General features: G+C 41.9%; 1 protein-coding gene across 1 annotated transcript in view; it reads left to right on the plus strand.

The window, feature by feature from the left end:
• Positions 1–207: 207 nt before the first annotated feature.
• nid2a (nidogen 2a (osteonidogen)) overlaps positions 208–23,989 on the plus strand; it is a 37,030-nt gene continuing 13,248 nt past the window's right edge. The window contains 21 exon segments of the mRNA XM_051066123.1: positions 208–516; positions 1,645–1,830; positions 2,062–2,178; positions 8,897–8,998; positions 9,161–9,300; positions 9,971–10,040; positions 10,042–10,104; positions 10,188–10,523; positions 11,042–11,153; positions 13,144–13,183; positions 13,352–13,461; positions 13,585–13,718; positions 13,841–13,952; positions 14,377–14,577; positions 14,662–14,907; positions 20,428–20,556; positions 21,899–22,024; positions 22,304–22,440; positions 22,529–22,634; positions 23,272–23,405; positions 23,517–23,622. Of these exon segments, the coding sequence (XP_050922080.1) occupies positions 310–516; positions 1,645–1,830; positions 2,062–2,178; positions 8,897–8,998; positions 9,161–9,300; positions 9,971–10,040; positions 10,042–10,104; positions 10,188–10,523; positions 11,042–11,153; positions 13,144–13,183; positions 13,352–13,461; positions 13,585–13,718; positions 13,841–13,952; positions 14,377–14,577; positions 14,662–14,907; positions 20,428–20,556; positions 21,899–22,024; positions 22,304–22,440; positions 22,529–22,634; positions 23,272–23,405; positions 23,517–23,622 (2,914 nt within the window). The 5' untranslated portion in view covers positions 208–309.

Consider the following 23,989-nt stretch of genomic DNA (forward strand, 5'->3'; position numbering starts at 1 on the left):
TGTGTCTTTTTTTTTATTGTTGTGAAACAGATAGAGTTACATCCGGATTAAAAATGCTCTATTTGTCCTTTCTCTAATATGAGCCAGATGTTACCTCTAGAACCGGCCCTGCTGTCACTCAACCCCTCTCTGACCAATCAGAGCGCGCTTTGACTCCTCCCTCCCTCCCTCCCTGTGGAGTATCCGCGGCTCGGTGCAGAGGAGGACTGAGTTCTTCTTTCTCGCTCCCCTCTCTGAGTCCATCTGCACCTCTCTCCTTCTGCTCCCTCTCATAGTGCAGAGCTGCTGAATCACCCCCACAGCTCTACAATGGAGAGAGGGGAAATGTTGGCTGTGTGTCTGCTGTTGTGGAGCTGCAGTGTGTGTGTGGTTACAGCCATCCAGAGGGCTGATATGTTTCCTTATGGCACTTTAAGTGGAGATTCAGTTCTGATGGAGGGCGACGATGAAACCTCCAAAGTGCTGCCCCTGCCCAAACCCTTATACTTCTACAACACCCAGTTCAAAGAGCTCTATGTAAGTAAACGTTCATTCATATTTATTTGCATGCATGTAATTCTTTGTGGTTGTGGTACTTTATTGTAGAAGTGTTATTTTAAAGTTGACATTTTGCAGGTGATATTTGCAGCTGTTGAATAAGCTCCACAGTGGAGCAGTGGTGCCACAGGAGTGATTTATGTTTCATGGTTTCATGTTTAAATGGAGGAAATGACCAGAAGTCTGTTGGTTCTTTATAATCTGATGTTACTTTTTGTGAAGTGACCACAAATTATCCCTGTTATGTATTATCAGATTTCAAGAGATTGCTCTCCAATCTGAACATCTGCCCTCTACTGTGTATGCATATTAATATGTCTTGTATGTTTCATTCAATAGACCTGCAATGTTGTTTTATTATGTAATATATCAGTGGATTGTTATTATTAATGCATTACCGTGTAGGCTAGGTAACAATTTAATGCTGTAGCTGCTGGAGATGGAGCTGTTTTAACTACTTTCGGTATCATATTTTATAAGCTCATCATATGTTTTGTTTGGTAATATGAATCTGAAAAATAATTATAAATGGCAGTTAAATGAGGCTGAAATGTAGGGGAGTAGAAGAACAAAGCAGCATAAGATGGAAAGACTAAAGTACCTCAAAAGTACTTGAGTAAATGTACTTAGTTACCTTCCATCGCTGATTAAATCTATATACAATGCAAAGACAGAACCCTAAGCGTTGCTTTATGAGACACAGTCATCAAAAAGTGTCAGGCTCTATTATCCAGTGTAATGTATCATAGAGCGAAGTCGGTAACAATTGTATGTGGTTTGAATGTTTCTAAACCATAATCAGGGACCAGGCTCCAGGGTTACTTGAAGGAGCCCCAGAGGTCCCTGAGGAGGTTCCAGTGGTTTATGTAGGGAATCTAGGGATTCATTATGTGGTTCCTGGGCTCCATGAGGGGGTTTATGAGGGGATACGGGTTCATTAGGAGGTTTCAAGGGTTCATGATGGTGTTCCAGGTAATTCTTACAGGATTCCAGGTGTTTATGAAAGGTTTTAAATGAGGGATCATCAGTGGTCTGTAGGTACTGTCTTTGGAAGCCATTTTTAAAGCAGCAAGTGCCTTATTAATTAATGACTCCCCGTCTTTTCAGGTGGCCACCAATGGTATCATATCACCCCTCGACCTGCCGATGGAAAAGCAATACGTCGACGATGGCTTCCCCACAGATTTCCCTGTGGTGGCCCCGTTCCTGGCTGACATTGACACCAGTGACGGGCGAGGACAGATTTACTACCGGGTGACAGAAACACCCAGCATTCTCAATAGAGTGGCCCAGGTCTGTTTATCCACATTCTATACTGGGAGAAAAAGTGTAAAGTTATACATTATGATGAATGCATTTAGTATGGTGCTTAACTATAGATGTGTATTCTTCCTTTTTTCAGTCCTTCATCTCTTAGTTCGATCCATGATACACTCCATCTTTCCTTTTTTTTTCTTTTCTCCTTCCTTTACTCCATCTTCCACTCATTCATTCATTCATTCATTCATTCATCTGCTCACCCAGGAAGTACATCGAGGGTTCCCAGATTCAAAGTTCATACCCACACATGCTGTGGTGGCAACATGGGAGAACGTAGCGGCATATGACGATCACTCTGTAAAAGCTGGACCTTCAAACAAGGTAAGATGGATGGTGGGATGGAGAGCTCCAGGCTTCCTTGTCTGTCTGTTTTTAGCTCCTGTGAAAAACACAATCCCAAATTCCTGGAGGTTGCACATCACTTGTAATCAGCCTGGGGTGGGGGGTCTATTTGTAATCCCCCTTCCCCTCCTAAGCTGCCTCTTAACCTTTTGAAGGGGTCAGAGGTCATCTTTAAGGGTCATCAAAGTGTCCCCTCCCTTCTTAACTCGTCATCCCCTGCTGCAATTCACATGCAGGTAGACACATACATGCCTTGACCATTCATCGTTGTCATGCTCTGTTGGATTACTCCCCTCCTTGTTTGTCCAGTTAAAAGGTAACTATTTTTCAACCTGGGCCTTATTTCTCCATATTTTTGGGTGTAAATGATTAATAGGGACAAAAATCTTTGGAATCTGTCCACTAATGAGTGCGAACTGTTCACTTGGCCACCATGAACAGCTGCTGCAACACAATCCAATGGGCAATTGTCCACGTGAAAGTAGGAGTTTTCCAAGTCTGACACTGTGAGCCCCCCCGTAATACCTTCTAACTCTAATTGTTATTCTTTGTCTTATTCGATTTAGGGGTTAATTGTGCTCTCAGTTTTGTAACTACAGTTCCCATGATTTAGGGGCTTTGAGAAATGTAAACAGGAAGTATAATGTTGCCATGGAGTCAGTCAGCCATGGACTACAACTTGAGCCCTGTTTTTTAAAAATAATTAGTAGTCCTTTTTTGCAATGCACAGACATCTGTGACCGGATTACTTTGAACCTTATGATTTCAAAGCAGATGAATGTATGTTTATTTATGATGGGCATCAGAGATAGTGACATCTTTGGAAACACTGAACTAAAAAATGTTTATTTATATAGTGTGTTCAGGCTTGACTGAGTTCTGTCTCTGAGAGGACACAGGGTGGGAGGATGTACAGCAATCAGATATTAAGGGTTTTATAGTGTCTTCCATGAGCTGTGTCTCACAGCCTCTGCTGCAGCTGTTGACTGTGGTGGTGAGTGGTCAAATCAGCAGCCAAACTATAATACCTAATGCACCTGTCCCTTTCAACTCACGTATAATCTTCGTCTCACCTCCTTCAGCTCTCCCACCTACCCTGGAGGTGTGCCTCACTGTTTGAAAACCTCTGGATCAGAGAAACACTTTGTTTTACATGTCTGTAATTTTCTAGGAATTTTCTAGGAATTTTCCTAAAGAGATGCATATAATTTGACCCTAAGTATAGGTGGAAAAAAGGAATTTTCTCAAAAGAGAAGCTTCATTTAAACTCAAGTAAAGGTCCACGTGTTAGTCATTTATTGCTATTGTGAGAAACTTTTCTCTCCTTAGTCTTTGACGGCACAAACTGAGATAACCCTGGTGACATCACTATGACATCATCAGGGTTTTTTTCGTCAAACTTTAAAGATTTCCCTGCAGAGCCACAGAAGACATTTTAGAAGTGTTTTCACAGGCTGAGTAGTACAGAGTTAAGTAAACGGATTTAAAATCGGTGGAATGCTCCTTTAATTGGAAGCGCGCACAATAAACACTTCATCTGTTTTCTTTATAGTTGTTGCCAAATTTAATAGTTCTTCTGAAGGGGGTAACTAGGGGCTTTGTTTAAGTTAAACTATGGGAAAAACTCCAAGTAAAACCAGGCCTACTGAACTTATCGATCAAACAAACAGTGCTTTGTTGTTCCTGGTTTGTAGTATGTAGGGATGGAGGGATGAAGGGAGTGGTAGATTTAAGGAAAAACCCCAGGGGATCTCTCTGTCTCTGTCCCTCCCACTCATCTGTGTTTGTCCTTACTCTCCTGGTCTGGTTTCTTTTATGCCTTCTTCCTTTCTTCCTGATTGATCAAAAGCTAAACATTCAAATAGTCTGGTGGGGATATGCAGCAATAAGCCTCTTACAACTTTTCCTAATAACCAGGGCTCATTTTGATTGCATTGCTGCCAAACAGACAATCCAGTGATTGCATCTTCTCTGAACCTCTGTCCTCTGTTGATGAAATGCAAATTAGGAGCTGGTGTCCACCTCTTTAAGTGTAAAATGTTTTTACATGTGCTAAGAGAGGACTTGTTTTGTTATTTAAAGAGTCTGACTGGCTTGTCAGATTGGGGCAGTCTGGGTCTCGACTGGGATTTGCTTCAGTGGGTCTCTCTTCAGACTGATAGCATCTTCCTTTGAAGTGATTAGCCAGAGGTGCTGGGTGGGGTGCGTTGGGAGTGGAGTGGTATGTGTGTGTGAACTGATTAACCTGAGGTGTGTGTTTGCCAGGATGTGTATTAAGGGTGACGGGATGGAGTAGCGCCTTGGGGGGAGGGGGCAGACTGTGTGGTGTTTGGGGGTCGGATGTGGAGATGAGAGGAGCAGTGAGGGAAGAAATAACAGGAAAATAGAGGAGAGAAAATTAGAGCAAAAGAGCGAAGGTTCACATCGCTCAGAGGCAGGAGTTGTGTTTTCTATGAAATTAGTCTTGAAGATGTTATTATCATAATTGGAAAGTAATTGCATCACTTGAAACCTAAAACACTCATTCTGTTGTGTCTGCTACCGTGTAGCTCAGTTTGCTAATGACCAGAGTCATTTACACAGAAAAAACGGTATGTCTGCTATGTGAAGGTCTGATGAGGCTGAATGAATAAATTGACTCCTCTGTTGAATTAGGCCCTTGCTTTCATATTGTCTCTTCTCTTCTCTTCTCTTCTCTTCTCTTCTCTTCTCTTCTTCCTTTCTGTAGCACAATAGGAACTTTCGTGTCTATTCATATTTGTTGTTTCTGGTGGCCCCCATGCAGTGACACAGGGGGCATCCCTTGAAATATGTTCATCCTGGTTCAAAGAAGACCTTTACTGAACTTCAGCTTTCATAATATGTTATTCTGTCCTTATGCCATGAGACAGATTCTCTTCATCAGTGACCACTGAGCTAACGTCTGTAGCGCTAAGCAGAAACAAAAGGGTTTCCCTCACCATATGTCTGTACAGCTCAGTAACAGTCACTAAAATGACTCAGAGTACACAAGTTAACTTGGGCACAGAATTGAGACTTTGGATCTTGACTGCTTTACTAATTACTAGTGCAGTTGTAGTGCTGTGGTTTGTAGTTGTGGGACAGATGTTCATGTTCACAAAATTTCAGGATCTAAGAAAAGCAGCCATGGTTTTACTCACCATGTGCTTTTGAGCTGATCAAAAAGGTTTTGAAAAGCTTTCATAAGCCAAGATGTTGTACAATTTCCTCGAGCCTTAGAGGGGCAGGGAATCCTTCTGAGTACAGCTGAAGTTATAACATGAAAAAAAAAGGAGCAGGGATTTTCATATGACAACAGCGACATACTAACTGGACTGTTCCTGGCCACAAGCCTGGGCTGTATGTGTGTGTGTTTGTGTGTGTCTGTGTGCCAGTTCCCACGCTGTAGGCAGTTCCGTTTGTAGCACTCTGGTGAGGCTGGCAACTGGACTGCAGCTGCTCTCTCTCTCTCTCTGCCTGTTTGCAGCTGTGCCGTGGCCGACAAGCTGAAAAACCAGCAACCAACAAGCAAGTGTAGCACATTCATCCTGATCTCCCTCTATCTTCTGTCTCTCTCTTCCTTGGAATGTTCCAGGCTAACCAGAGTGGGATCCAGCTCTAGATAATTATAACGTGATTCAGAACATTTGTTACAGTGTGTTGAGTCATTTATTCAAAACCCAGATGGAAAGTCGACTTAACTATGTCCAGTGTGGAGTATTAGACTAAACTACATCAAGACCGAGTAAACCAGACCACTAATAAATAAATAAAATACTAAACAACACCAAACTCAGCTAAAATATGTCAAGACAAAGCTGCACGAGACACAAAATGAATTCTGCTTGATACATGTTAAAAGCTGCTGTATGGCATGCAAAGCTATATGAAGCCCTGTTCTGTTATATATTCAAGTTTCATGCTTTGTGACACTAAGCATGTAACTGCCTGATGTCATACAAAAGTCCAAACACAAAGACTGGAAAAAATGCTCGTAGGAATTAAAAGCTTTTATTTTGGGTTGCTTAAAATTATTGTTGACCATAAAGTACAACCATCAAACACATAGATCTTTCATGATTGCAAAATCGGCCCCTGATTCAGAATGAGCAAAGTAACGCGGTCTCTGAAGAAGACTAAACAAAAAGTCATAGCTCTACTTTCCTAGTGTTCATGTTCCACTAGAGCAGCCATGTTTGTTTGCAATTCCAATGTTTACTGGAGGTGTTTCTCATGTGGTATTTTGACTGTATCTTACTAGTACTGATCTACCCCATGCTGTCCTGTATCAGTATCAGTACTAGCTGTGTTAAGTGTGCTAGGGAGAAGTTCAAACATAGCTTAGTTCCTCACCTCCACACACTTGGCCAATCACTGTGTGGTCTGGGTGTGATTGATTGATAGACTGTTGGTTTCAGAAAGTTACAAAAATTCCACCATCGGAAAGGTGTGTGGGGGGGGCGCTATGTGACCATCCAACAGGAATTTTAGCGGAAGTATACTGACATCTTAAAGAAGACAATGTTTCGTCGCCTTCTGTTGTGTTTTCATTTAAGTTGTTGGGTATTTCCAGACTCTCAAACCCCCACCATGCAACAGACAAACCCAGCCACCTAAACCTTAAACAGTCAGGGTGACCCCGACAACAAACATTTGTTGGTCCTGGAGACACTTAACGTCTGTGCATGTGTCTGGTCAGTGTGATGAATGTGAGGACACTATTTAAAAAGGTGTGACAGAATGCCTGTAGGAGGTCAAGGGTTTTGTGTGTAAGTGTGGGGTGGGAGGGGGTGGGGGGATTTGACAAAGCAGACACACTCACATACATACTGAGCTACACACTGTCTCAGAGTCTTTGATGTGCGTCGGCCACAATTTGTTGTCTTCCAGCTGTGAGTCTTTAAAGCACACCAGGACTACTTTACACACAGAGACAGAATCAAACCCGGCAAATGACCACACAGACAGAGGAGGGGTGCAGAGGAGAACAGAAATTAAAGGAGCAGTGCAACATTTTGGAAGCTGTCCTTTCTTAGAATTAGATGTGAAGATCAGTTCTATTCTCTATCTGTCCAATAATGGTGGGCTACCGACTGACAATGCCATCTATACAGGCACTACTACTTAATTTCCCTGAGGGAGTCATCGCAAAGGGATCAATAAAGTCTGTCGAAGTTTGTCTAAGTCTACTAAATGTTATCTGAGGGCAGACAGAAATCAATTCAGGAAAGCAGCTTAAATGGCATCACTGAAGATTTCGATGGAAACAAACACTGAGACATTTTCTTCTGTCAACTTTTTGTATGGAAGCTGTCTCTTCTCATATTTCTCCCATTCTAAACCATACCTATGACCCCTCTTCTCACTCCACCAACATCCACATCCATTTCAACTCTATATCTTTCTGTACCTCTATCCCTCTATCCCCTTCTCGTCTTCTCTCTAGAAGGAATATCAACGACAAAAGAAAAAGCAGATTCCCTCTTATAGCTCCAACTTCTCCTCCTCCTTCCCTGAAGACAGAAAGAAAAAAAAAAATCAAGACCCCCTCCTCACTAATTACAGAGAGCTTGGGGGCTACAAACTCCTCTGCCCACAAACAACAAGATCGTTTAAAGATGCTGATGTAAACAATTAGGAACACACACACATACATTCACATGAGATGAATATAGGTGGAGGGACATCTGTGTGTGTGCTTGTGTGTGTGCACACCCCATATCTCACATTGTAACAACGTCTGGTTTGCATGTTGTAACATCATCGTGAAAGATATGCAGACACACAGGAAGACAGCTGTGGAGATCAACATCTGGGTTGGGGGTTGAGACACCGAGGTGTGTGTCCATGTCTTGGTTTATGTGTGTGTGTGTATGTATGTGTTCAGATAAGCTGATTCTGTCCCAGAGGAAAACAACATGGGATCACTCACAGTCTTCCTTCATTCACTAAATTTGTGTTTTCTCAACTGTGGTTTTGCGCAGCAGAGTGGGCTGGACGCCCCCACATCCATGTAGGAAATAAGCTCTTCAAGTCACAATCCACTGTTTAGAAAAGAAGTTCTTGTAGAAAAAGTTCCTTCATTCATCAGGTCTTTCTAATTTAGTCCATTTAATTCAATCTAATTTGTTTAAAATAGACGTTGAAACCCAGATACTCAGGTCATTATGTCAATAAATGGTGGTGGTCGGAGGAGGGTGGTGTGAAGGGTGAGAAGTCTAAACATGAATTCCAGCAGAGCGAAAGATGAGAGAGGAAGGGGAGGAGACACGGGGAGGAGTGGAGGGGAGGTGTGAGGAGAGGTGTGAAGTTTAAATATGAGGAGTGAGTGTTAGAATAATTTGAGGCTGGGTGAGCTGAGCTGACTGTGTACACACAGGAGGTGACCTCATCTCTCTGACACCAGCACAGCTAAAAATTAGGACGAGACACTATCTCAGCACCAGCTGTCTGCTGAATATTCTGCCATCAGGAGCACAGATTAAAATAACATACTGAAAAAAATGTAGCATTTTAAAATTGTTAGGACATGTAATGACCCCATCACCTATTTTTCAGCATTACCAATGTCAAATCATGGTCTTACAAGTCTAAATCTGAACAAGTGAAGGCATCTCATACTGCAACAGGTTACTTGTAGATTTTTTCTCTGTTTTTATTTTGTTTAAGATTAACACTCTCTTCTCTTCCTCTTTAGTTCAATACATTCCAGGCAGTAATTGGTTATGATGAGACCGACTCATACGTTCTCTTCCTCTACCCTGAAGGTGGCCTGAACTTCTTTGCAACACGACCCAAGGTAAAGTGGCCGGATACAAGGCCTTCATTCACAGCTTGAGTAGCCTGGATATTGTGCCACTGCAGGATTTGTGGATATGCACAAATTGAGTTTAATTATACAGTCACAGCTAATTTAGGAAAATGTTACTCTTATTTTTGCACTTTTTTCTTTTGCTTTTAGGAGTCATATAATGTTGAGATAGAGCTTCCTGCTAGAGTTGGCTTCAGCAGAGGAGAAATTCCTTATTTTTTAATTTCCCGAATTGAGGGACCTCACTACAGCGTTACGAGCGAGGAACAGAGTGTTAAAAACCTTTACCAGTAAGTATGAAACTTCTTTACTGATCTCTGTACCTCATAGCCACATCTGGCAACATGCTAATTAGCCTGAGAATTAGCTCTGCAAATACTGGCTAGCCCCTGAAACTGCTACAACTACTACATTACATAAAAGTCAGTTTTCTATTTCTATAAAACACTAACTTACAGCCAAAGAAGAATGCTAACTTCACACTTCACAAAGAGAAGGCTACAGTATTTAGCTTAATACTAAACAGCTAGCAGGCTAATTGAACAACAAGCATTTATTCATTAGCTGTTAGCTTGTTGTTGCTAATGGGCAACACACTTGAACTGGCAGTTTTAACTGAATGCGGTACTGTAAATACACGTGTTTATTGTGAGAGTTAGCTACCAAGACAGTAAACTAGTTAACAAGATAGCAAACACTAACTTGAGTTAATAAAAGTAAATGAGGCTAGCTCCAAAAGGCTGTTCACATTCACTGTTGTGTTAGCACTAATTGCCTCCAGTGTGGTTGCTAGAGTATGTTACAGCTGAAGATAATTAACTTTTCCTCAGCAGACATTCTGTCATGTTATAACAGGAAAAGCACAGGTGTCATTAGTAACGCAGACAGAGATATAAACCTGTGTGGCTGGAAATGAACACAGGCTGAACTGTGTGCTCATACTGGTTTCTTGCTCTCCAGGGTTGGAAATACAGGAATACCAGGTGTATGGCTTTTCCACACTGGGAACCGTAATTCTTTCGACAACATTGATTCCTGCATCCATTGGTGGCCTGCTTGCTACTTCACCATCTAAAGGACATGGCTTCCCCCTGGTAATTTGTTTTCTTTTTCATTCAGTTTATGGGCAAGAGCGTAGAAAACTCCTCTGATTCTATGTCTTGGTTTGTGCTTCTAGGAGACCACCACCCCTGAATATGCTGAGTTTGAGGAATACCCAGACAATACCTTTGACCCTGATAATGAAGAGGAAGAGGACGATTACCCTCTGACAGGCAGGGACCCTGAATTCCAGACGGCCCCTGCTGGTGGTGACCATTCAGAGCCCCTTCAACCAGCAAGTCCTGATGCTCCCTCCTCTCCTTCAGAGCATCCTGGTCATCAGGTGCTGTATGAAAACAAAGATGTGCCGTTGACCTCTGACCCCGGGTATGGTCCAGAGCCAGCAGAGAGGCAGTTTGCTCCCCCTAGTCCTCCTAAGGCAGCAGCAGAAGAAGATCCACAGCAACCACAGGTAACACTGAAAGGTTTTCCTGAAAATGAAATGAATTAACATGTTAACATGCAAGCCTGTCGGCCAAAGAGACTGGCATCTTTTTTGCTTTTTTGTGTTCCATATTTATTTATATTAGACTATGTTATTTGAAATATGTGACAAGAGTTCCTGAGATTGCCCTTGCAGGCAACAGCACTGAGTGGCAATATGCACTTATTGCAAAAATGGTTATGAAAAAGGAGAATTTAAACTGGCAGTGCTGTCGGAGGTTTGTAATAATGATTTGAAATCGTAGTCACTTTTTGTAAATCCTGTGGTAATAATGGAATGCTGTTTTGAAAACAGTATAGTAGTAATAACAAATGTTGGCAAAACTGCAGCTTGTGATACCCTGCATACTGTATACAATAATGTAAAGTACGTGCAGATCATAGCATCTGGAGACATTTAAATGTCTTGGCTTGGCACTCAGTGACAACAGGATAAACATATTTGAAGTTACACATAGAATATGTCTGCTGTGTGTCCCTCTGTAGGTTCCTCTGGAGGTGGTGGATGTGTACCCCCCTCACAGAAATGAACCACGTCTTTCCCCTGGAGGTCATGTGGTCAGCGTGGATGAAGAAGATGTTGATTTTGACACAGGAGGTAAAAGACAAACAATATACATGCATATGAATATACATATATTTACAGTGTATATATATATATATATATATATATATATAGAGAGAGGAGAGAGAGATTATGAAGTGTATGAAAGGACAGTCACTGGGAGAAACAGGAGGGTAACACTACCTCGCCCTCTGCTGCAGAGCTGCTCAGCAGCTGGCAGTACAATACCACCGTTGTGCCGGGCAGCTCCCAGGTGTGTGTGTGTGTGTGTGTGTGTGTGTGTGGTGTGTGTGTGTGTGTGTGTGTGTGTGTGTGTGTGCTCAACACTCCCTTCTCTGCAACTACTCCCACAGGCTTTTGCCATAAATAAGAATGTGCTCTCAGTCAGCTTGCCTGGTTGCATAAGAGTCAAAAAGTCTGTGTGAGTAAAAATGTTCATCTTAAGTCATTTAGCTCAGGTTGAAGTGATGACACAGTATTTTTCTTGGAGGAGACAAAGAAACATCTGTCAAGAGATGGAATATTTTCCAGAAAGGATTGACAGTATTTCCAGAATAAAGCCAGTCCCTCATTTAGTGTTAGAAAGATTCAGATCGATCAGTTTCTGATCGATCTCGATCTTGCTTGTTTTTAGGAAAACAACACACCTTTTTAAGACTTAATATACTGAGCAAATGACACCTTAAGATGGATATTTCTGAAGCAAGTGTGTATACAGTGTGTAGTATGTGCACATATACAGCTATGTTTGTGTGTGTGTCTAACAAAAACTGAGAAAAAGCACAATTTTCCCATACACATGCCACATTTCAGTGCTTTCATTGGTTTACTTTTAATGAAACGTAGAACATAAGAACACTGTAATACTGGTTGGTCCCTGCCACAGCACTGGCATATATTTTTTATGTGTGTGTGTAAAATCACAGTGATTTGTCTCCTCTGTGTGTGCAGTTGTTGAGAAAATATCCTGACATCCTGTGTTCATTCTGCATTTTGACTCCAAATCAGCTATTTGCCAAAAAGACAAATAGAGAAAGAGATAGACGGGGAGACAGTGGAGAAAGCGAAGCACTCATTTGGTGGTTGTGCAATTCCCATGTGGTGTTTTGAACCCTGTAAAAGACACTGCAGTCAGCATTGGTAATCCTTGAAAAATTTTAGTGACGAGTCATACTGTTTTAGCTTTGTATTTTCGTCAACTGCTTCATTTTAGAGACATTTAGAGTCTTAAATCGCTTTTCAGACAATGTAATTTCAGTGGTCTGAGAAATGCTGCCAGAAATATGATTCTCAGACTTTTTTGTCTGTTCAGCAACAGTGCCTACCATTTTCTCACTGACTACCCAATTTTTTTTTCTTCTTCTGTTTATTCCAACTGAATTAGGAACAGAGTGCATCACTTCCTGTGTGTCAGGATTTTTTTTTAAATCAAAAAAGCAACCATCCCCAAGTGTTTAGAACATCACATGATTCTAGGAACTACATATACTGTAGAAACACATGACTGTATATATATGTGACTTTGAATTATTGTGATTTTTTTTGGACTTCTGAAATATGTGTGAAAACATTTTACATGCCTATGGAATTTCTCTCTCTCCCTCTCTCTCACATTGTGTGTGTGTGTGTGTGTGTGTGCATATGTGTGTGTGTGTGTGTGTGTAACTGGATCAGTGGGTGTGGGAGGCAGGACTGCAACAGCTGGTTTCTCTCCAAACATGAGTGTGTGTGCATGAGTGTATGTACTCATCTCCCTGCATCTTTTCCACTTTTATCATCCTTTCCGTCCATCCAGCCTATGCTGAAACAATGTTCTGTCTGTATAGATACACAGATGAGATCAAGATAAATCCTCTGTTGGAACATTGGAAATGACCATACTGGTCTGCATATACATCTCTCTCTGTTATGTCCTGTTGGCATTTTAGTAGAATCTTGTATCTGAGACATTAGGACATTAATTATATATGTGATTATATATGTGATGCAATAAAAATGTCTTCTTCCCTCTCCTCTCTCTCAGTGATTCACTACACTACAGAGAATAAGGAAACATGTGCGAGGTATGTGAAAACTAGATCTGATGCTGCTGGTATAAGAAAATTATATCCTAAATATTTAGAATTATTTCATATTAATACTTGATTTATTAACACGAACATTTCCAGAGAGAAATATTAAGAGGAAAAACTGCAACGCCCTACATATGAATCTTTCTCTTTTTGTGCCAGATTCCAGCAGCAGTGCTCCCAGAATGCCTTCTGCTCTGACTATGCCACAGGCTTCTGCTGTCACTGCCGGCCTGGCTTCTATGGAAACGGACGCCACTGTCTACCTGAGGGTAAGACCTCTACCATTAACATTAATCGTGTTTCAGTTTTTAAATGTAGTCGTGAACGGTAGCATGAGCCTTTCTTCAGTTGTTAACGATGTTTTTGGTGTAAACCCTGCGCTGCTCCTCCAGGTGCTCCCCAGCGTGTCAGCGGTAAGGTGAGCGGTACTGTGACCGTGGGATCGACTCCGGTGCAGCTGAACAACATTGATCTCCATGCCTACATCGTGGTGGGAGATGGGAGAGCGTACACTGCCATAAGTGAGGTAGGAGCTGGAATATGCACATTTCAGTATCTAATTTCTGCTGGCATTTTGAAACTGTCTTGCATCATTCACATTTAATTCTCTCTGATTTGACCTTTGTAAACTTTGTGCTGATTGGTCAGGTACCTGAGCCAGTGGGATGGGCTCTGATGCCAGTTGCACCAATAGGAGAGCTGTTCGGATGGCTGTTTGCCTTGGAGCTGCCCAACAGTCAGGCAGGATTCAAAATGACAGGTAAACTGTGTGTGTGCACGTGTGTGTTTCAGTATGTTGCCCTGTACATCTTGACTCTTGAGCACATCTGTAGAGAGATGAGGGAACTCCTCTACAGGGATAGATGTCTTGTGTGTGTGTGTGTGTGTGGTGTGTGTGTGTGTGTGTGTGTGTGTGTGAGAGTCTCTCAGCCAGCTGTATTGTCTCCAGGGATGTGATGTGATATCAGGCTTCCACCTCCCCTCTCTAATAGGAAACAGCTGTGTGTGTGTCTGTGTGTGTGTTTTCTGTGTGAATGTAACAACTTCAGACATTCCACTTTTTATGATAATGCAACTAGCTGCTCCATTGGTCTGTCAGCAACAATGTGTCATGAAAATAATCTATAAATAGACAAACAGTAGAGGTAATGACTGATTGATGAGTTGACTGACGGTGTTACCAGGTGCTGAGTTCACTCGTCGTGCAGAGGTGATCTTTTACCCCGGCAACGAGCGCCTGTCAATCATTCAGACAGGCCGCGGCCTTGACGACCACAACCACCTCACCGTGGATACTGTAGTTAGTGGCAGCGTGCCCTTCCTGCCCCCTGGAGCTGAAGTCACCATGGATCCCTTCAAGGAGACCTACCAGTACTACCCATCTGGTAACCATAACAACCACAAGAGACACATTTTTGATATAAAATTTGATGGCCCCTTTCCCCTAAAACATTTCTCTCTCCCTGCAGTTGCCACCTCCACCTCCGTCAGAGAGTATTCAGTTGTTTCAGCAGAGCAAGGCTCAGAGTCCTTCTCCTTCCAGCTGAAACAGAATATCACCTACCGTGACTGTCGACATGACAACCGCGCCGTCGCCCTGGAGACGCTGCAGATCACCATGGAGAGGGTCTTTGTGATGTACGTCAAGGAGGAGCGGATCCTGAGATACGCCATCACCAACAAGATCAGCCCAGTTGGAGGTGAGTCAAACCAGAGTTAGATGGACCCGTCGCCTGCAGGTCACAGACGTTCATTACAAACAATACTGGAATTAAATTTACTATAGAGCTGATCACTATAACTATCTTAATATATTAAACCCTGAGTGCACATGAATAAGAATACATGAGCCTCAAAAGAATTTATATTGGAACTAATTTGAAATTCATCTGACTTCATAAACTTGACATACCTGAAATGAATATATGATATCATAAAACAAATGAGAGTGAAGTTGGTCCAGGTGTCACTGGAATGACATTATCACTACAGACTACCTGAGAGTAATATCCGTCAGGTGGATGACACTGACCAGTCTTGTCTTCAACAAAAGGCCAAAATCAACTCATTATATTGAAAACTAAGCATCTGATTGACTGCTTAAATTCATTCCAGACCATCGGTGTCAGGGTTTAAATGGGCGAGCACACTGGAGGCGTTGAAAACGTGAGGTTTTCTCTTCCAGAACCCCAACTAGCAACCAGACCACCTAGTAATTGTTGCAATGTTGCCACAGAAACCTCAGCCAAACCACGGCACAGAGTCGGACAGAGGTTGGCTTTAACACACATGCTGCAAGCAGAGGACATAATTATACATTAAAAACCATAGAAAACAATATTAAAACGTCTGTATTACCTCTGCTGTTTCTGGGTTCATTGTCTACCAAAGGCTGCAGACACACTACACCACAGTTTATGTCAGAGCTGACTCTAAATGTTTGACTAGTTTGGTTTGTTCAAGCAGATGACTGACATTTATAACTTGCATATGGACAGATGTTGAGGTTGTCCTGTAGAGTGAGCTGGTCAAGCGGTTAAATCTGAATGGAGGCCAGGTAATATTCAGTCAGATTTTAGCATGAGAAAAAATCATTGATGATGGGAGTGTGGAGAGAAAATTGCCCGAACTCATTGTTTAGTTTGGTGCCTGAAAGTGCTTTGTGGTGCCAGAACACAAAACCAAAGCCACAAAATGTTGCATTTTAACCACCTTGGTTTGGTTCTGTGGCATTAAAATGCAGATAGTGTGTATCCCTGAAATTTAACTAGTCATCATGTGCGTGTACTGTTGTGTTTTATTTATTCAACTGTAACTGTGAGTGAATTTAGAAAGAGAATTTCAACTTATTTACTCTCTACCATGACTAATACATCACATACTATATCTGTATTCGTGTCTGGAAGTTGAATGTATCTTTTTCGTGGTTACTCAATCTTTATTGCACACATGTGAATGAATCCAGCACCTCAGCCAGACATTCGGAGGTTTCTTTGATCTCAATCGATAGGTAGTTAAGCACAGATGGATGCTTTCTTTTTAATCGTGTTTGATTAGATGCAAGGCCTCTCTCGCTTTATGTCTTTATATCTTCTTTTGCATCACTTGCTCTCATCTTCTCTCCAGATACCAGCAGAAAAACAGGCTATACACATATAGATATGTGTATGGAAATGCTGCATGCGCTATATGTCATGTTCTTTTTCTATCAACACACAGTGGTCATGCTGTCTTTATCCACTCTTTCTGATGAAAACCAGAAAGAGACAAGAGAGAGACAAGAGACCTCGAAAGATGTAGAGGAAAAGAAAGAGTTTGAGACACAAAGAGTGAGAGGCTGGAGTTTTTTTTCCCTCGGGTTTTGAATCCAGACCAAGTTTCTGTCATTTAAACGTCAACATGTTGATTAAAAAGGTTCTGATGACACATCTCACACATGCACATGCACACACACCGATACACCCAGTGCACAGCTGGAAGAGCTTTGGGGGATCAGGGGTTTTGTAAACATGGGTTAAGTGGTGTGTGTATGGGAGAGAGAGAGAGAGTGTGTGTGTGTGTGTGTGCGTGTGCACATGTGTGTGTGTTTTCAAGGGTCTTACACTTTCTGGGAAATAATATCCCAGCCAATGACAGATTTTCTAGTGGGGGGGTTGCTGAGCAGAATAGCTGCCCATTGATGTCATGAGAATCAGCAGAACTTAAGGCATTGAACCGATGAGAAAGGGAAGGAATGGGCAAGAGAGAGAGAGAGAGAGAGAGAGAGCAAATTAACCAGACTTGTGTACATGTTGTCACCTCATCTCCATATGGCGATGATTAAAGTTTCATTTAGTGTTCTTGTGCAGTGGGATCCTGCCTTTGTTGGTTCCAATTTTATGACCTTACAATAAACAGCGCAATCGTTTCATAGTTTAAGAGTTGAATAGCCTGGGCCTCAGCCTGTGCATTAAGATACCAGGTGCACCAGTGTTGAATCTGATGTTGCAAGTGCCTGTTTGTACACTGTGAACAGTTGTTATGTAAGATAAATATCTTATAAAAGCCTAATATTAACAGCTGTCACACTGGGGTCTAATCTTTTTCTGTTCAGACTGTCCAGTTTGAGTAACAGATTAATGTGTTTAAAGGCTGATCAGACACCAAACGCTCACAGACAGGATTTTACAACTCTAGACACTTATCACAACACAAACACAATCATCTCTCTTCATCATGATCACAGGGTAAACAGTGGAAATGTGGCGTTCATGTCACAAAGTCATCTACCAGGAATGTGCTCATGCACTTATTTGATTGGTCAGTGCAGTGGTTTGCCAGATGACAGCACAAGTTGTGCCTGTTTTTTTTGCCAGAAGACGTTGTTCTATTATACTGCCAGCACCTTCTGACTCAGACAAAAACGTAGCCCCCTTACTAGAGGGTAACTCTGTAACCATGCAGACCAGGATTTTCAAGGAATACCTCAGCTATTTATCAGTGCACATCTATACAGCTGAGGGTCTGAGAGATCGATCCAAAGACAGAATGGTCAAAATCGACACATCTGAGGCCAAGTTGTCCTGGCTTTCCCTAACGCGAGCCTTCAAAAGTGCTGGATCCTACAATACCCGTAATGCAACAAAGACGCATCGAACCACTGAAGCAGTAAACTGCTGGCTTTAAACTCACAGATCTGTTACTCTAACTGGACATTGTTGGTCCCGTGCATATTCAGCCTGAACGCCCTCTAAGAAGCTGCTTTCATCACATTACACATAACGCTCTCTTAAATTTCAGGTCATTACAAAGTGGGAGTAAAAGTCAGTAAAAGTGATGATAAGTAGTTTTATGTTGCACTAAGGGTGGTTCATCAGATTTCAGGGGTAGCCGGTGCACCTCGGCCACCTTCTGTCACAGCTACGCCCCTGTACAACCAGTCTGTTTGTGTGTGTGTGAGTGTGTGTGTGGAGGAGTTTCGTAGAGAAGCAACAGGTGGGAAACTGCAGTCATTTCTTTGATGGTGTATAGTGCGTGTGTGTGTGTGTGTGTGTGTATGTGTGTGTTCTCCACCCCTCTCTCCTACTCGCCTTCTCTCTCTCGCTCTCTCTCTAATTATCCCTCAGTCTTTTCTCCCATCCATGTGTATCTCACCCTCTCATCTCTCCCTCGTCCCGGCCACATTCAGGACTTTGAAGAGTCTCTCTCTCTCTCTCTCTCTCTCTCTCTCTCTCTTTGATAATGAACCAAAATTGGTCTCTGGCCTCAGGAGATGGAAGCAAGCTGTTTGATTTTGTTTAGGTGTAAGTCTGTGTGTAGTTGCTTATTGGGTATTATGTCCTTGATGGTAAAGAAAAGGTCCACCTTAAAACACTTTAACATCATTAAATACAGATATTCTTAATGTGAATTTGATTTTATTTTGGTGGTTTATGTGTCCTGTTCCTGTGAGTAACTGACTATATGTAGACATTATGACCAACCGGACTCCAGACCTCCAGAAAATCTGTTTGAACTTAATACAAATGCCACTCTTGGAATTATAATTAGATGGTGTGGGAACAAGGTTTTCCAGTGAAACCCATACTAATATTAGGTATACTTAGACAAAGCATTTTTTAAAGCATGGGAGACCAATTTCACCACAAAACCAGACAAATGATCAGGAAAACAACTTTTAGAATAATACTTGAAACCTAACACCTAACAGCATTTCAGTGGTGCAGTGGGTCAGATTTAGTCAGTAGAGACTGTTAGGGTTTGTGGTTTGACTCCTGCTGTGCCACCCATGCTGTTGTAGAGTGGCACAGTGTCACTTCATTCTTTGCATATTTATAAGACTTTAACATTCTTTTCAAATGATTTCCCGTGGTTTTCTTTCCTCTGCTGTTTTTCTCTCTCTGATTTCCCAGAAATTAGTCTGAGGTCTGTTGTTTAAAGTGTCTTATGCGTCTGAGCCATGCGTTGGTATGAGAAAACCCTGCACACACATCCGCTCACTCATCCCTCTGTCTGTGTGTCTCTCTCATGTATATGTGTGTCTAACCTTATCCATATGTCGAATATTGAGAACATGAAGAGAGGCACTTCCTAAGAGGAAACCGTCCTATGGGAATTTGTCTGGAGTGGGTTTACATGTGTGTTTGGTTAAGCTGTCCTGTAATCAGTCGCTGTAATCATTGGACTTTTACTGTTGAATAATCCACATCTCAATTAATCTCAATTCAGGACATTTGGAGTGTTGTAGAATCTGTGCAGTTCTTGTCATGTGTGTGTGTCTCTGGTTACACAGACAAATACTTCAGTAATGTTACTGGGGATTTTGTCTCTGGATTTATTGTAAGATGAAATTGGTTGATTTAAAAAAAAAATCATCTCAATCTGTGCTGCTAAATCCTCCTGGCAGGGGATTTTTTACATTAGTCCCAGACAGAAGTTTCAGTACTGCACTGACAGTACCAGCACCAATAAATAATAGAGTAGTGCCAGTTGTGGGATATACCTAAGTACTGTGCTTGAATACAATTCTGAGGAAGTTGTAATTTAGTAGTACAGGATCGTGACAATGTATGCACATTGCAGAGTGCTTAATGGTGCTTTCCTTCTCTTTGCTTAGTCTAATAGAGTCTTCCTCCCTCACACACTTACTCACACAAACACATGCAGACAAAGATACAGACGGTTCAAGGCAGTGTGTCTGTGTTTCATCAACATGTGTCCATTAAATGTAAGAGGTCAAGTACAGGCTGGATGGAAGGAATCATCTGTACTCTCGTCCCCCCTCCTCCTCTTCTCCTCTCTTCTTTCTGTCCCATCCTACTTCTCCCTCCTCCTCCTCCAGGTTAATTCTCTACTTAACAGGGACTTCTATGATGTTAAGCTGGTGCATGGCCTGTTATTAGCCCAGCAGCAGGTCTTTCTCTCCTGCTGACAGCATTAGGAAAGCCCCAGGCTCAGCAGCAGTTCCCATGGCTGGGCCTCTGCACCTCTCTCACATAGTCTATGTGTGGTTTTGTCCACTGTATTGCACAGCACATGTAAGAATGTAGTGAAGACTCCAGGTGTGGGGGCACATGTTATGGTAACACAAACAAGCAGGCACACAATGTATATACTCTATAAGCACCAGTAATGACCCTTAATTACAGCTTTTACACTCACATACACATGTGCAGCATGCTATGTGTTGTCAGATGAGGGATTCCTGGTGGCTCATGAGCTTATGTCTCAAATCCCCTCTTTTTCTCTCTCTGCAGACATAGATGAGTGTGCTGAGGGTTTGAGCTCATGTGGTGCTCATGCTCAGTGTGTGAACCTGCCTGGTAGCCACCGCTGCCAGTGCCAGAGTGGCTATGAGTTTGGCTTCGACGGGCGTACCTGTGTTGGTAAGTTGGAATGACTGAAATGCACTGAAGTCACAACAGTATAGTGTACAGTTTGTACACAGCCACACTAGTGGTTCAGCAAAAGTTACATAGTCTTGCTTTAAGGGATCACTGAAAGATCACAGTTCACTGTGGAGGGGGACATGGTTGTCATGTACCCAAAATTCATGACAACCAAAAACATTAACCTCATAGTGATGTTAGAAGAAAAGTCAGGGGATCACCAAAGTCATTAAAATACATTGTGTGAGCGCCCCTGATGTCTGTACAAAATGTAGTTTGCTATTCATCCAGTAGATGTTGAAATATTTCACTGGATGAGTGAATTTTTTTACCTGTGGTGGTGCTAATTGGAAAGAATTGTTACAGTCCATCCATAGGGGAACATGTTTGTACTAAATTTCATTTCACAACTCATCCAATAATTGTTGAGACATTTAACTGAAAACCAAAAAATAACAACCTCATATTGGTGTTAGAGGAAAACTCAGGGGATCGTCTAAATCTCTAACAGTTTCAACACATTTTAACACCTGTTAATCATTGTCTACAATTAATGACAAACCTGTTGTAGTGGTTTGTCTTTGTGCTGTGCTCCATGACACTCCTTCATTTATGTGAAAGTCTGCGTCAACACAGATATCCAACAAAGACCACTAAACATAAAGGCTGACAGTGTTATTCTCCCATCATCATCATGATCTCATCCTGTCCTTCATGGGTTGGTTGTCAGTTGCACTTGTTGGTCCCCTAAGATGTATTTTGGAGCATGTAGAGCTGCATGTTCCAAAATGAGCTGAGTTTTTGGAAGAGACCCACATATTTGTCCGAACACAGGAATAACATCTCTTCATAAACAGTAAGGCACAGCTGCAAAAGCTAGAAAACACAGTGAGAGGGGAGGATGGGTGACAAATGTGAGAACAAGAATGGGAATGAGAGGACTAATGTGAGAACAAGAGGGTGAGATTGGACAGGACAGGGGGTGAAAGTGAAAGACAAATGGAGCAGTGACACAGTGTGTGTGTTGCTTTGGAATGTGTGGAGGAGCACGGTCCTGCCGGTGTGTGTGTGTCCTCCTTTCACCTATCAGTGTGAACTTTTGATGAACTTCCTTTAAACCCTCCCTTCCTACCTCTTTGACAGATATGCGAAACTTTACATAAAGCCTTGAAATCATCCAAATATTGATAAGATACCACTGAATTATTCCAAGCCAGCAGCCAGATGTTGTTTTATGTATCATTTTTGTTTTGTTTGAGTTAGTGAGAGTTTCCAGACTCCAAGCATGACTTTCTGCAATTGTGGTTGCTTATTTATTTCTCTCCCCCTATTTTCACAGATATGGATGAGTGCAGCTCCTCTCCATGTCACGTCAACGCCAGATGTATCAATGGATTAGGATCTTTCCAGTGTCAGTGCCAGCCTGGCTTTTACGGTGATGGTTTCTACTGTTCCCAGCAGGAAGGTCAGTAAAATTGCCACAGTTGTGATGCAGTGTGACTCAAATAGACTCATACAGATTGTAACTGTCATATATTTATAATGTTTCATATAGAGAGGGACTATTACTATATTTCTATAATTCCAGCATTTCATTTTACCGTTTGCCCTTTGTATTAAATGTTCTGAGATCTTTCATTAAGATCTTGCAGCCTTTTCAAAACTCTTATGGAAACTTATCAGAAAGTATGATAGGAATGATACAAATTTTATTTTATTTTTTTAAATCATTGTTTGTCTACAGGACAGACAGTTCGTCCAAAGAGCCAGTGTGAGCTGCACAGAGACAGTCTGCAGAGTGGAGTGGAACTTGGTGGACGGCCAAGGGTCGGAGCCTTCATCCCTCAGTGCGACTCTGACGGACGGTACCGACCTCTGCAGGTGGGCACTGACTGACAGAGTGCATGTCTGACTGATGACACAAGTGAAATGATGTTCTGATTTTGAAAAGTTTAATAATTCATTCCAGTGCCACGGCTCCACTGGACATTGTTGGTGCGTGGACAGTAGTGGACAGGAGAGAGCAGGAACCAGGACACCGCCTGGTACAGCACCCAAGGACTGTGACAGACCAGGTACTCATTCTGTTGTCATTTTGTCTATAAGTGGCTGTTCAATAAAAGGATTGGTGTATAAGTTAAAATGTCCTTATAGTTTGTTCATCTTTACCTTATATAGATATGAAAACATAACTGTAATCTTTGGAATTTGGATTTGAGTTATTTTGTGTTTCATTTCCATAAAGTTAGTGAAATATTCGGTTAATGTAGCAAGCTCCAAAAACACTGGATCCTACATTTCCCAAAATGCAGTGCAGCATTAGGGGAACCTTTCGCTTTCAGTTTGTAACTTATCCTTAAAACCCAAGGTAAAATAACCTCCATGACATCACTATGGCATCAAGGGTTAGTTTATCACACTTATCAAAGCTCCTCAAAAACTACAGAGGACATTACACAACAGTTTTGGCAAGCTAAATTGGATTAACTGTGAACTAACTGAATCTAGTGTGTCATTGGAGTGCTCCTCTAAGAGCCATACTTAGCTTTGATCCAGTATGGTACGTCTGGCCACTAAACCACATAAAATATGCAGATGACATCATTTTGGTGTGCCTCATCATCAGGAAGGCAGTGGAGAACCAATAAAATGTGTTTATTTTTGTGAGAACCTAGCTTTACATATTCATTATTTGTTATTTTTCCTCTCCAGATGAACCAGAGCGTCCTAAAACGTACTGTGAGCAGCACAGAGACAGTGTACAGACCACCAGTCCAGAGGGATATCCTATACCTGGAGTGTTTGTACCTCAGTGTGATGATAATGGACAGTACAGACCTTTACAGGTCAGTGTTGTTCTATGTGTAATCCATCAAATGTTATTTTCATACCTGTAATCTAACTCTAACTCTGAAGCTGAAAATAATTTATTTTGGTTACTGCTGTTGCTGTTTCAGTGTCATGGCTCCTCTGGACATTGTTGGTGTGTGGACAGTAGAGGACAAGAGAGACCAGGAACCAGGACACCACCTGGTACACCATCTGTAGACTGTGACAGACCAGGTGAGATTGCTTGGAAGCACTTGCCAAAATTTAGATTTTCAGGCTGCACAGGCTACATTAAATGACGACTCTCATGTCTGTGTCAAACTTCTCTGCAAGAAAGAGAGTAAATGCATTTCCCAAAATGTTGAACTATTCCTTCCATCTAAAGTAAGTGGAAACATGCATATCTGGGTGGGGGTAACATTACAGAAATTTTCAATGCAAACACTTTGTAGTTTCTATAGGGGTTGAAGTTCATTTTTCAGTGTCAATACCTTGCCATACGTTTTCCACCTTCCCTTGTTCTGTCAAATAGATTTACCAGGACTATCTTGTAGTTTTGGCCTATTTGTGTTGTTTGCTAAAGATTCCTTATGTAAATAAA

This window comes from Lates calcarifer, linkage group LG7_2 (assembly GCF_001640805.2).
Source record: "Lates calcarifer isolate ASB-BC8 linkage group LG7_2, TLL_Latcal_v3, whole genome shotgun sequence".
NCBI lineage: Eukaryota > Metazoa > Chordata > Actinopteri > Centropomidae > Lates > Lates calcarifer.